General features: G+C 48.0%; 1 protein-coding gene across 1 annotated transcript in view; it reads right to left on the bottom strand.

Annotated features, from left to right (window-relative positions):
• Positions 1 to 12,820, bottom strand: part of adgra2 (adhesion G protein-coupled receptor A2) — a 144,887-nt gene extending 132,067 nt beyond the window's left edge. The window contains exon 1 of the mRNA XM_078565394.1: positions 12,539 to 12,820. Within this exon, the coding sequence (XP_078421520.1) occupies positions 12,539 to 12,753 (215 nt within the window). The 5' untranslated portion in view covers positions 12,754 to 12,820. The remainder of the gene's footprint in view (positions 1 to 12,538) is intronic.
• Between the last annotated feature and the right edge of the window lie 1,325 nt (positions 12,821 to 14,145).

Below are 14,145 nucleotides of genomic sequence, written 5' to 3'. Positions count from 1 at the left end.
GTACTGGCCCCCTGACAGTGCAGCAAGGCCTTAGTACAGGCCCTCTGACAGTGCAGCACTCCCTCAGTACTGACCCTCTGACAGTGTAGCACTCCCTTAGCACTGACCCTCTGACAGTGCAGCACTCTCTCTGTACTGACTCTCTGACAGTGCAGCACTCTCTCTGTACTGACTCTCTGACAGTGCAGCACTCCCTTAGCACTGACCCTCTGACAGTGCAGCACTCCCTCAGTACTGACTCTCTGACAGTGTAGCACTCCCTTAGTACTGACCCTCTAACAGTGTAGCACTCCCTCAGTACTGACCTTCTGACAGTGTAGCACTCCCTTAGCACTGACCCTCTGACAGTGCAGCACTCCCTCAGTACTGACCCTCTAACAGTGTAGCACTCCCTCAGTACTGACCCTCTAACAGTGTAGCACTCCCTCAGTACTGACCCTCTGACAGTGTAGCACTCCCTTAGCACTGACCCTCTGACAGTGCAGCACTCTCTCTGTACTGACTCTCTGACAGTGCAGCACTCCCTTAGCACTGACCCTCTGACAGTGCAGCACTCCCTCAGTACTGACCCTCTGACAGTGTAGCACTCCCTCAGTACTGACCCTGTGACAGTGTAGCACTCCCTTAGCACTGACCCTCTGACAGTGCAGCACTCCCTCAGTACTGACTCTCTGACAGTGCAGGACTCCCTCAGTACTGACTCTCTGACAGTGCAGCACTCCCTTAGCACTGACCATCCTTTGACACTGCCAGTCGTGCTCAGTGCTTGACTGTCAGTGTCTGCCTATATCTCCTGTCCAGTGTCTGGGATAGGAGACGGACCCATGACTTTCTGACTCATAGGCAAGGGAGCTACGCAGTGCATTATGGTTAACAGCTCTGAAATGATCAGTTTGAAATAGCAGACACATGAACACATCAGGCAAGTTGAGTTTAGAGCTGGCAGAATATTGAAGTCAGGAAACCACGGAAGGATTTTTATGGAGTGTCTACAAGGAAACGTTAAAGTCTCGCTTCCATTTCACAGATGCTACCTTCCAGTGGTAATTGCTTTCCTCACAGAAAGAGGCCGTTCGGCCCATGATATCTGTGCAGTCTCTGGAAGCATTCCAGGATTAGTCCCATTCTCATCCCCTGTTTCCTTATAGGTCTGAAAATTCTTTGCTTGTAATTATTTGTCCAAATTCTCCTTTGAAAATTACGATGGCATCTGCTTCCATCACCCTTTCAGGCAGCATATTTCCCAATGTAACAGCTCACTCTGTTAAGGGAGCTCGCATCCTCCCTCAGTTTCTACAGCAAACAAGCTTTGATCTGTGTCCTCTGGTTGGAGAGCCCCCGGCCAGGGGCTAACAACTTCTCCCGAGTTACTTTTGAGGATATACGATATCGGGTTCTGTTACATCAGAGGCCCTGGATGAACGCTCTGGAAACAGGAGGTTAAATCCTTTCCTGGCAGCTGAGGTTTTAAAAATTTAGTTCATTCAATGATTCTGGAATAAAAAGCTGATCTGAGTCACGGTGATCCTTCACTACTTTGAATTCTCTCCTCAGCCTTCTCTGCTCGGAGGAGAGAACCCCAGCTTCTCCAGTCTGTCCAAGGAGATGATGCCCCTCATCACTGGAACCATTCCAATAAAACTCCTCTGCTCCCTCTCCAAATCCTTGACATCCTTCCTAAAGTCTGATCCCCGGGTTCTCACCCTCCTGCCGCTGGAGATCGTTCCGAGATATACCAGCATCCCTTCAATCCTGAAAATCTAGCCAATGACAGTGTCGAGGGTGGCACTCCTTTTGTGCACGAAACTCGTGTCTGACATGTACATTTACACCACAGAAATTGGCCGTAGACCCAACCTGACGCCCTATTTTAACTTGACCTGGGTTTAAACGTGGCTGACATCCACAAACATTGAGCCTTCTTTCAACACACGGATTACAAATCAATCTTTCAACATCTGATAAGCACACACAGCAGGGAGAGGGAGGAGGCCAGAAATTACTGTCGGCTGCTGCTATCCTGTAACGGCTTAATGAGCCATCAAATCCTTCCTTCCAAAGACAAAAGGAGGAACTTTTCTCCATTCACAACGGTAACACAGAAACAGGAGGAGGCCATTCAGCCCCTCGAGCCTGTTACACAGGAACAAGGGGAGGCCATTCAGTCCCTCAAGTCTGTTACACACTAAGAGGATGAGGCCATTTGGCCCCTTTAGCCTATCACAGGAACAAGTGGAGGCTATTCAGCCCATTGTGCCCATTATACTGGAACAGGAGGAGGCCATCCACCCCCTTGAGCCTGTTACATGTGAACAGGAGGAGGCTATACAGCCCCTCATGCCTGTTGCAAGGAATAGGCGGCCATTCAGCCCCTTGAGCCTGTTGCACAGAAACATGAGGCCATTCAGCCCTTTGTACTCGTTACATAAGAACAGGAAGAAGCCATTCAGCCCCCGAGACTGTTACACAGGAACAGGAGGAGGCCATTCAGTTCCTTCAGCCTGTTACACAAGAATGGGAGGCCATTCAGCCCCTCGAGCCTGTTAGATAGGTACAGAAGGAGACCATTCAGCCCCTCAAGATTATTACACATGAATAGGAAGCCTTTCAGCCCCTCAAGCCTGTTACACAAGAACAGGAGGAGGCCATTCAGCCCCAAGATCCTGCTCTACCATTCAGATTATGACCAATACATTCCTTGACTCCATCTACCTGCCTTTGTTCCATCTCCCTTGATACTCTTATCTGATCAAAATCTGGCAGCCAGACCTATTGACAGGTGGGAAATAGCGATCATCAGATCCCTGGCTTCACGGTGAGCAGTTATGTCCCAGCGCACTGGTACGCCTGTGCACCTGGCTATCTTCATGTTAAAGAGTTTGAGCAGAGAGGACCAAGTTTCACCAAAGAGTCTGCCCAATCGTGGCTTTGGGTTGTACTGACATGTTTCACAGTCCATGAATTACTGTGAAAATGCAGTCGCCGCGGTGACGTAGCTAATTCTTTAAGTTTCACATTTCCTAATTAGGAAACCTGATATGTTATCATTGAAAATAAATTCTCTGCTCCCCCGTCTTCTTGACACAGGGGGTAGGGAGAATGTGGAACTCTCTGCCACATAAAGTAATTGTGGTTTATAATGTAAGTGTATTTAAGTGGAAGCTCGATAAACACATGAGGGAGAAATGAATGGAAGGATACGTTGATAGAGTGAGATGAAGAGGAGTGGGAGGATGCTGGTGTGGAACTTAAACATCAGCATGGCCTGTTTGTGTGTGCTGTACACACTATACAATTCTATGCACTGTATGTCGTTCAGACTCTAGTTTCAAATGAAAAAAAAATAAACTGCATTTGTATAGCATCTTTCAAAACTTTGGAATGTCCCAAAGCACCTTACAGCCAATGAAGTTACTTCTCAACTGTTGTCATTATTGTAACAGAGGAAACACAGCAGCCAATTTGCACATAGCAAGCTCCCATGAACAACATGTATTAAACCAAACGAAAATCTGTTGCTGCGGATGCTGCTTGAGGCACAACTATTGGGGAAACTCAGTCACAACATCATTGTGGCACAGCGGGCATTCGGAGACCGTGCTGGCGCTCTGTTGGGCAATTCAGGCATTCTCCTGCTCTATCCCCCTAACCCTGTGGGTTCACTCCCCTGCTCTATCCCCCCAACCCTGTGGGTTCATTCCCCTGCTCTATCCCCGTGACCCTGTGGGTTCATTTCCCTGCTCTATCCCCGTGACCCTGTGGGTTTATTCCCCTGCTCTATCCCCGTGACCCTGTGGGTTCATTTCCCTGCTCTACCCCCGTGACCCTGTGGGTTTATTCCCCTGCTCTATCCTCGAGACCCTGTGGGTTCATTTCCCTGCTCTACCCCCGAGACCCGGTGGGTTTATTCCCCTGCTCTATCCCCGTAACCCTGTGGGTTCATTTCCCTGCTCTATCCCCGTGACCCTGTGGGTTCATTTCCCTGCTCTACCCCCGTGACCCTGTGGGTTCATTCCCCTGCTCTACCCCCGTGATCCTGTGGGTTCATTCCCGTGCTCTACCCCCGTAACCCTGTGGGTTCATTTCCCTGCTCTACCCCCATGACCCTGTGGGTTCATTTCCCTGCTCTATCCCCGTGACCCTGTGGGTTCATTCCCGTGCTCTATCCCCGTGACTCTGTGGGTTCATTTCCCTGCTCTATCCCCGTGACCCTGTGGGTTCATTCCCCTGCTCTATCCCCGTGACCCTGTGGGTTCATTCCCCTGCTCTACCCCCGTAACCCTGTGGGTTCATTTCCCTGCTCTATCCCCGTGACCCTGTGGGTTCATTTCCCTGCTCTACCCCCATGACCCTGTGGGTTCATTCCCCTGCTCTATCCCCGTGACCCTGTGGGTTCATTCCCCTGCTCTACCCCCGTAACCCTGTGGGTTCATTTCCCTGCTCTATCCCCGTGACCCTGTGGGTTCATTTCCCTGCTCTACCCCCATGACCTTGTGGGTTTATTCCCCTGCTCTATCCCCGTGACCCTGTGGGTTCATTTCCCTGCTCTATCCCCGTGACCCTGTGGGTTCATTCCCCTGCTCTATCCCCGTGACCCTGTGGGTTCATTTCCCTGCTCTATCCCCGTGACCCTGTGGGTTCATTCCCCTGCTCTATCCCCGTAACCCTGTGGGTTCATTTCCCTGCTCTATCCCCGTGACCCTGTGGGTTCATTCCCCTGCTCTATCCCCGTGACCCTGTGGGTTCATTTCCCTGCTCTATCCCCGTAACCCTGTGGGTTCATTTCCCTGCTCTATCCCCGTAACCCTGTGGGTTCATTTCCCTGCTCTATCCCCGTGACCCAGTGGGTTCATTCATTCCCCTGCTCTATCCCCGTAACCCTGTGGGTTCATTCCCCTGCTCTACCCCCGTAACCCTGTGGGTTCATTTCCCTGCTCTACCCCCATGACCCTGTGGGTTCATTTCCCATGCTCTATCCCCGTGACTCTGTGGGTTCATTCATTCCCCTGCTCTATCCCCGTAACCCTGTGGGTTTATTTCCCTGCTCTATCCCCGTGACCCTGTGGGTTCATTCCCCTGCTCTACCCCCACCCTGTGGGTTCATTTCCCTGCTCTACCCCCATGACCCTGTGGGTTCATTTCCCTGCTCTATCCCCGTGACCCTGTGGGTTCATTCATTCCCCTGCTCTATCCCCGTAACCCTGTGGGTTCATTTCCCTGCTCTACCCCCGTGACTCTGTGGGTTCATTTCCCTGCTCTATCCCCGTGACCCTGTGGGTTCATTCCCCTGCTCTATCCCCGTGACCCTGTGGGTTCATTCACCTGCTCTATCCCCGTGACCCTGTGGGTTCATTTCCCTGCTCTATCCCCGTGACCCTGTGGGTTCATTCTCCTGCTCTATCCCCGTGACCCTGTGGGTTCATTTCCCTGCTCTATCCCCGTGACCCTGTGGGTTCATTTCCCTGCTCTATCCCCGTGACCCTGTGGGTTCATTCTCCTGCTCTATCCCCGTGACCCTGTGGGTTTATTTCCCTGCTCTATCCCCGTGACCCTGTGGGTTCATTCCCCTGCTCTATCTCCGTGACCCTGTGGGTTCATTTCCCTGCTCTACCCCCGTGACCCTGTGGGTTCATTTCCCTGCTCTATCCCCGTGACCCTGTGGGTTCATTCCCCTGCTCTATCCCTGTGACCCTGTGGGTTCATTTCCCTCATTTGCCCACCCAACTTCCTTTTGAAATCATTCATTGTCACTGCTTCCACTAGCCCTGTCGTGTGCAGGTTCCAGCTCATTACCACTCTCTGCAGGAAAAAGTTCTTCCTCACATGCACTCTGCATCTCTCGCCCAAAATCTTAACTCTGTGTCCCCTAGTCCTGGTCACAGCTTTCATTTGTCTACCTTACCTGAATCATGATCTTGTAAACCTCTAACAAATCTTCCCTCAACCACGTTTCTCCAAGAAGAGCCCCAGCATCTCCTACCTGACATGGTCGCTAAAAACCCCCCATCCTTGAAACCATTCTGGTAAGTCTCCTCTGCACCCTCTCATGGGGCTCTCACATCCTTCACAAAGTGTGGTGACCAGAACTGAACGTAACACTGTATTTGGGGCCTAACTAGAGCTTTATAAAGGTTCAGCATACCTTCCCTACTTTTGTACTCAACGCCTGCAATTATGAAGCCCAACTTTCTCAACATGTCCTACCATCTTCAAAGATTTATGCACAAGATGCCCCAGGTCCCTCTGTCCCTGTAACTTTTTAAAACTGTGCCTTTAAGTCTGTCTTGCCTCTCCTTATCCCTCCCACCAAAATGCCCCACCTCACACTTCTCTGTATGAGATTCCGTCAGCCCTATCCATGTCCTGTTGCAGTCGACTGGTATCATCCTCACTGTCTGCCACACCTCCAAGTTTGGTATCATCGACGACTTTTGAAATTTTACTCTGTATTCCAATATCTAAGTCATTCATATGTATCAAAAACAGTAGCCCTAGCACTGACCCCTTGGGGAAATCCCACTGTCTACCATCCTCCAGCCTGAAAAGCAACCATTTACCACGACTCACTGTTTTCAGCCCTGAAGGCAGCTTTTTCTAGCCACACTTACATTGACCCTCATACTCCATGAGCCTCAATTTTGGTCAGCTGCCTTTTGTATGCCAGCTCTGCTTTGAAATCGCTCCGATGAATCTTTTACAACCACCTGAGAGGGCAGACATGTTTAACAACTGATCTGAAAGGCATCACCTCTGCCTGTGCAGCACTGCCTGGATGCTGCATTGGGACTGTCAGCCCAGATTACGTGATGACATCTTTGGAGCAGATTTTGAATGTAGAAACTTCTAACTCCAAGGCAAGCGAGCCGTCCATGGAGCAAAGCTGCCAGCGTGATTATAAAAAGCCATGAGTCTTAGTTAAAAAATGCCCCAAGTTAGAGAAGGCAAAATCAACCAGAGTTGCAACCGCTCGTGGCTATTGCTGCCAAGTACACCAGTTTGTGAAAATATGGCAAAAGCAGTAAATGTGGTGCTTTCCGTGGCTGAATAGTGCACTGACAGAAAGGGTAGAGGTGGGACCTATCTGGAATTCTTCTTTCAGGAATTTGAAGGGAGCAAATCCAAAAGGGGCCAGGGGTTCAGGGAGCTAGTGACCCTGGGACTGGATCGGAATAAAAATCTTTCACAGCTCCAGCGGATTCAGGCTGCATACACTGCCAGTTACTCCGGAGTTTCCCTTTCAGGATAGTTAGAAACATAGAAAATAGGAGCAGGAGTAGGTCATCCGGCCCTTCGAGCCTGCTCCACCGTTCATTATGACCGTGGCTGATCCTCTCTCTCCCCATACCCTTTGATGCCTTTAGAGTCCAGAAATCTATCTATTTCCTTCTTAGATATATTCAGTGACCCGGCCTCCACAGCCTCTGTGGTAGAGAATTCCACAGGTTCACCACCCTCTGAGTGAAGAAGCTTCTCCTCATCTCAGTCCTGAATGGCCTACCCCGTATCGTGAGATTGTGACCCCTTGTCCCAGCCAAAGGAAATATCATCCCTGCATCCAGTCTGTCCTGTCCAGCCCTGTCAGAATTTTATATGTTTCAATGAGATCTCCTCTCAATCTTCTAAACTCCAGTGAATACAGGCCTAGTCGGCTCAATCTCTCCTGATATGACAGTCCTGCCATCCCAGGAATCAGTCTGGTGAACCTTCGCTGCACTCCCTCTATGGCAAGTATATCCTCTCTTAGGTAAGGAGACCAAAACTGCACACAACACTCCAGGTGTGGTCTCACCAAGGTCCTGTACAGCTGCAGTAAGACATCCTTGCTCCTGTACTCAAGTCCTCTCGCAATGAAGGCCAAAGTACCATTTGCCTTCTTAACTGCTTGCTGCACCTGCATGTTTGCTTTCAGTGATTGGTGTACAAGGACACCCAGGTCCCTTTGTACATCAACATTTCCCAATCTATCACCATTTAAATAATACTCTGCCATTCTGTTTTTCCTACCAAATTGGATAACTTCACACTTTTCCACTTTATACTGTATCTGCCATGTATTTGCCCACTCACTCAACTTGTCTAAATCACCTTGAAGTCTCTTAACACCCTCCTCACCACTCACATTCCCACCTAGTTTTGTGTCGTCAGCAAACTTGGAAATATTACATTTGGTTCCCTCATCCCAATCATTGATATATATTATGAATCGCTGGGGCCCAAACACTGATCCCTGTGGGGTCCAAGCACTACTAGTCACCGCCTGCCACTCCAAAAAAGACTCATTTATTCCTACTCTCTGTTTCCTGTCTACTAACCAATTCTCAATCCATGCCAATAAATTAGCCCCAATCCCATGTGCTTTAATTTTACACACTAACCTCTTATGTGGGACTTTATCAAAAGCTTTCTGAAAATCCACATCCATTGGTTCTCTCTTATCTATTCTACTAGTTACATCCTCAAAAAACTCCAGTAAGTTTGGCAAACATGATTTCCCTTTCATAAATCCATGTCGACTTTGTCTAATCCCGTTGATATTTTCTAACTGTCCTGTTATCACACCCTTTATAATACTCTAGCATTTTCTCTACTACTGATGTTAGGATAATCGGTCTGTAATTCTCCCTCCCTCCTTTCTTAAATAGTGGGGTTACATTTGCCACCCTCCAATCTGCCAGGACTGTTCTAGAATCTACAGAATTTTGGAAGATGACAACCAACGCATCCACTATTTCCACGGCCACCTCCTTTAGTCCCCTGGAATGTCGATTATCGGGCCCTGGGGATTTATCGGCTTTCAGTTCCATTAATTTCTCCGGCACTATTGTTTAATTAATACTAATTTCCTTCAATTCCTCCTTCTTACGAGACCCTTGGTTTCCTAGTATTTCTGGGAAGTTATTTGTCTTCCTCTGTGAAGACAGAACTAAAGTAGTTGTTTAATTGTTCTGCCATGCCCTTGTTCTCTATTATAAATTATTCCGTTTTGGACTGTAAAGGACCTACATTTGTCTTCACTAATCTTTTTCTTTTTACATGCTTATAGAAGCTTTTACAGTCCGCTTTTATGTTCCTTGCAAGTTTACTCTCATACTCTATTTTTCTCCTCTTAATCAACCTCTTGGTCCTCCTTTGCTGAATTCTAAACAGGCCCCAATCCTCAGGCTTGCTACTTTTTCTAGAAACTTTATATGACTCCTCTTTGGATCTAATACTATCCTTAATTTCTTTTGTTAGTCATGGTTGGGCTGCTTTTCCTGTTATGATTTTGCACCAGAAAGGAATGTATAAATGTTACAATGCAGACATTCGTTCCTTAGATATTAGCCATTTTCTATTCACCATCATGCCTTTTAATGAAGTTCCCCAATCTATCTTAGCCAACTCGCGCCTCATACCTTCGCAGTTTCCTTTGTTAAGATTTAGGACCTTAGCTTCAAATTGGACTACTTCACTTGCCATCCTAATGAAGAATTCTATCATGTTATGATCACTGTTCCCTAAAGGGTACAACAAGATTATTAATTAAACCCTTCTCATTGCACAATACCAAATCTAGGCTGCTCCCTAGTTGGTTCCTCGACATACTGGTCTAAAAAACCATCTTGTACACACTCCAGGAATTCATCCGTCACAGTATTATTGCTAATTTGGTTTGCCCAGTCTATATGTAGTTTCAAGTCACCCATGATTACTGTTGCACCCTTGTTCTCTAATTTCCCGATTAATCCCATCCCCTACCTTATCACTACTGTTTGGAGGTCTATAGACAACCCCCACTAACGTTTTCCACCCCTTGTTGCTTCTTAGCTTCACCCAGACTGATTCTACATCTAGATTTTGTTAGCCAATATCCCCTCTCACTACTGCACTGATTTCATCCTTAACTAACAACACCACCCCGCCCCCTTTTCCTTTCTGCCTGTCCGTCCTAAATTCAAGTACCCTGGATATTCAGTTCCCAGCCTTGATCACCCTGCAGCCATGTCTCCGTAATCGCAATCATATTGTATCCATTTACATCTATTTGTGCTGTTAATCCATCTACCTTATTGCGAATGCTCTGTGCATTCAGATACAGTGCCTCTAGACTTGTCTTTTTAACACTTTTACACATCTTTGTTTCCTCGTTTCCTATACTTTCTGCTTTTGCTTTCTACCTCTCTGTCTTCCATTTCTATCTTTGTTTCTCTGTCCCCGCTCAGGTCCCCATCCCCCTGCCAATCTAGTTTAAGCCCTCCCCACTGAGGATATTGGTCCCATTCATGCAGTGCAATCCGTTCAGCTTGTACAGGTCCCATCTTCATCAGAATCGGTCCCAATGCTTCAGAAATCTAAATCCCTCCTTCCTACATGATCTCTCCAGCCATGCATTCATCGGGTCTATTCTCCTATTCCTGATCTCGCTAGCATGTGGCACTGAGAGTAATCCTGAGATTACTATCTTTGAGGTCCTGCTCTTGAATTTATTTCCTGGCTCCCCATATTCTGCTTTCAGGATCTCATCCTCTTTTTACTTATGTCGCTGGTACCGATATGGACCACAACCTCTGGCTGTCAACCCTCCCTCTGCAAAATGTCCTGCAGCCACTCAGTGACCCTGGCACCAGGGAGGCAACATCCCATCCTGGTGTCACGTATGCGGCCACAGAAACGTCTATCTGTTCCCCTTATGAAAAAATCGCCTATCGCTATTGCTCTCCCGCTCTTTTCTCCCCTCCTCTGTGCAACTGAGACACTCGTGATGCTACAGCCTTGGCTCTTGCTGCATTCCCTTACGAAACCATCTCCCCCAGCAGTATCCAAAGCAGAAAATCTGTTGGAGAAGGAGATGGACCCAGAGAACTCCTGCACTACTTGCCCAGTAATTTTACTCGGTCACCCATTCCCTTTCTGCCTGTGCACTCTTTACCTGCGGTGTGACCACCTCACTGTACGTGCTATCCACGAAAATCTCATCCTTGCGGATGCTCCACAGTGACTCCGGGCACAGCTCCATCTCCGAAACACGGATTTCAAGTAGCTGCAGCTGGAGACACTTGCTGCACACATGGTTGACCTGGACACTGGAAGTGCCCCTGACTTCCCACATCGCACAGGAGGTGCATTCCAATTTGCCGAACTGCTCTGCCATAAATTACTCATTTACTTTTACTTCCTTTAGTTTAGGGACTTTTAAGGGCAGAAGAAATACTTACCAGGTCCTCTTTACTAAGGTCTCCGCTCATCTTACTAAGGAAAGGTAGAAAATGAAAGGATCGCCTCCTTCCCTCTTCATTGAACTCCCTCTCTCACCAAACTCCAACTGAAGCACTCTAATGCAGCTCAAAACAGCACTCCAGTGCAGACCTTGGTGCCTTTGGTCAGATCTGGAGTAAAAAAACCCAATCATGTCAGCAATGACTCAGTGAGCGGACTTTTCGTCACTGAGTCAGAAGGCTGCAGGTTCAAGTCCAACCCCAGGTAGCTCCCACTGCAGCGGCGAGAGAGTGCTGCACTGTCATTGGTACTGTCCTTTTGCATGAGATGTTAAAATGGGGCCCCATTGGCCCTCCCAGGTGGATGTCAAAGATTCCATGGCCACTATTCGAAGAAGAGCAGAGCAGTTCTTCCCTGTGTCCCGGCCAATACTTATCCCTTTCCCCACATTTATCACCTTGCTGTTTGTGTGAATTTGCTGTGTGCCTTTGTCTATGCATTGATGACTGTTCAATCGGCCCTCAGTACCAACTGCTCGCTTGCTCCTCTGGGACAATTAGACTCGAGGGGTTGCAGTTTTCTCCAGTCTCCCTGTCCTGGTAACCATTAGCCCATTCCATGGCTGCTCATCCTTTATTAACACAGCTTGGTGGCCCTATTGTCATAAGGGGCTGTTAAGCTTAGAGCTATTGGGCAAGGAACCATCCAGGTGAAGCATCTCTGAACTGTTGTCAGTGAACAGACTGCTTTACCATTCAGTCTGAACTTAAAAGGAGATCTCAGTCTATCAAACACAACCAAACACAACTAATCCATTCAGGTCTTTTGTTTCAATTCTGGTTTATTCTGTCCTATTTAAATCCCGTTTTGAATTTATCGTTGATTGAATGCAATCAGTGTTCATTTTTTTGGGATTACTCGATATTCTGAACAGAGGGTATTATTGTCTCTTGGTTATTCAACTTTGGTTTAATTGCTTATTTTCTATGTTCTGCTTTTGTTGTTTGTTTCTTATAGATATATTTATTTGTTCAATTGATTTTCATTGCAATACTATTCTGGGTTGACATGTCCATTAATTAATCTTGAAGTTTCTAGATGCATTTATTGTTCCTGTTAGCTGGCTGATAATTTCCTAATTATTCTTTGCATGTAATTATGTTTCTGCCTTAATTCTTGCTGATTTCATTGGTTAATGTTCAGTTTTGATTTGCTCCTTGCAGTCCCATTAATTTGGAGCCGGCGGCGGGACAGGAAGAGAGATTGAGAGACGACTACCACCCACCCACTCCCCGACTGCTTCTTGGGGCAACTTGAACAAAAACAGGCAAAAGTGACTCACAGATGCACAGTCCTGTTGGGCAGAAGGCTGGGCTGCGGGATGTCCACCAGCTCCTTTTTGCTGCAGATCACCTTCCTCCGCATCTGAGGATAAGTGGGTGCTTTGGACCTCTCCTCAATACAGACACAACTGTTGGTGAGCAGCTCCGAGCAACAGTGCGTCTGACAGGCCAGCCACAGCCACAGCGACAATCCGACCCCCAGCAGTCGGATCATGGTGAATTCTTCACAGCAAAGATCCACACATCTTCCAAACTCCGCTGTCCCACTTGCTCTGAACAGCGATACAAAAAGTTTCAAAACTTTTTCTCCCCCCCCCCCCCCACCACCACCCACCCCTCCCTCCTCTCTCAAGAAGTTTCTGGGAGTCGAGGGCGGAATTGCAACATATTCCCTGCTGATCTCCTCTCAGCTCAGTTGGGATTTTTGACTCCAGCTGCCTTCATGTTTTCATGAGAAGCCTTCCCTTGGATTTAGGCAATTTCTGTCCCGTTACTCGCCCGCACTCCACATCCACCCGGGGTGAGACAGCTCAAATCCGCCGCATTTCTCTCAACATTCACATGCCCTTTTCTCTGCAGTTAAAAAGGAAACGCAGCCCCTTCTCCAGCTTTTCAAACTCCAGACAGTGCCTGCCCGGCTGCACACTCAGTCCAAGCAGCCCGGGGTACTCCTGGTTCCTGGCTCTGCGACACGGTCCTTCAGGCTGGCAGCTTCCAGCTTCGGTGTTTTACAGCACAGGAGCAGGCGGCTGCCGCGATTCCCCCTGTCAGTCCCACTTCAGGACAGACAGACAGACAGAGAGAGAGAGAGAGGGGCAGGCAGGAGCCTCCCCCTGGGTCCTAGAGCCAACAGTCAGTGAACCCCCCCCTCCTGTTGTTGGGCAATCCCCAGTCTGGACAGCCCATTTTTTCCCCACAGCAAGCTCCCAATGAGAATCGAGGCCGGTGAAAACACTTTTGGGAGTCGAGGGACGAACATATCAAATCTGGAGTGGAGCGGAAATCAAACTCCAGGCCATTAGGAGCACCCTTTATCAAACAAGGTGACATTATGGAGGAGAGATTACCTGGACTGTGGTTGTACTCTGCGAAATTGACAAGGTTCAGGGGTGATTCGGTCAATGTTTTCAAAAATTAGACTAGGATATGAAGGTACAGGGAAGGGAGCTAGAAAGAAACTATTTCCACTGGTTGGAGAGTCTCGGAGTAAGGGACAGAGATTAAAAGTTCGAGGGTTTCAGTTTTGGGGTGAAATTCGGAAACACAAAGGGTAGGGTAAGTTTGGCATTTGATGCGAGGTGAATTTTTCATTTGAAATCCGTGATAGAAGATGCAGATCAAGCATGAAGTCAATGAATACTTTAAAGGGTTAAATGGCCATGCTTGTTCCTCTGTCAATCTGCTGTTTTAAGGGAAATTTAAGAAGCGAAATTCCCTGAGGTGGTAGATGGGGCCTTCTGACTCAGTGTTTTTATTATTCATTCACGGGATGTGGTCATCGCTGGCTGGGCCAGCATTTATTACCCATCCCTAATAGGCTTTGAGAAAGCGGTGGTGAGCTGCCTTCTTGAACCGCTGCAGTCCATGTGGTGTAGGTACATCCACA

The sequence above is a fragment of the Cetorhinus maximus genome, chromosome 20 (assembly GCF_964194155.1).
Source record: "Cetorhinus maximus chromosome 20, sCetMax3.hap1.1, whole genome shotgun sequence".
Lineage (NCBI taxonomy): Eukaryota > Metazoa > Chordata > Chondrichthyes > Lamniformes > Cetorhinidae > Cetorhinus > Cetorhinus maximus.
This window is presented reverse-complemented; position numbering and strand designations above follow the sequence as displayed.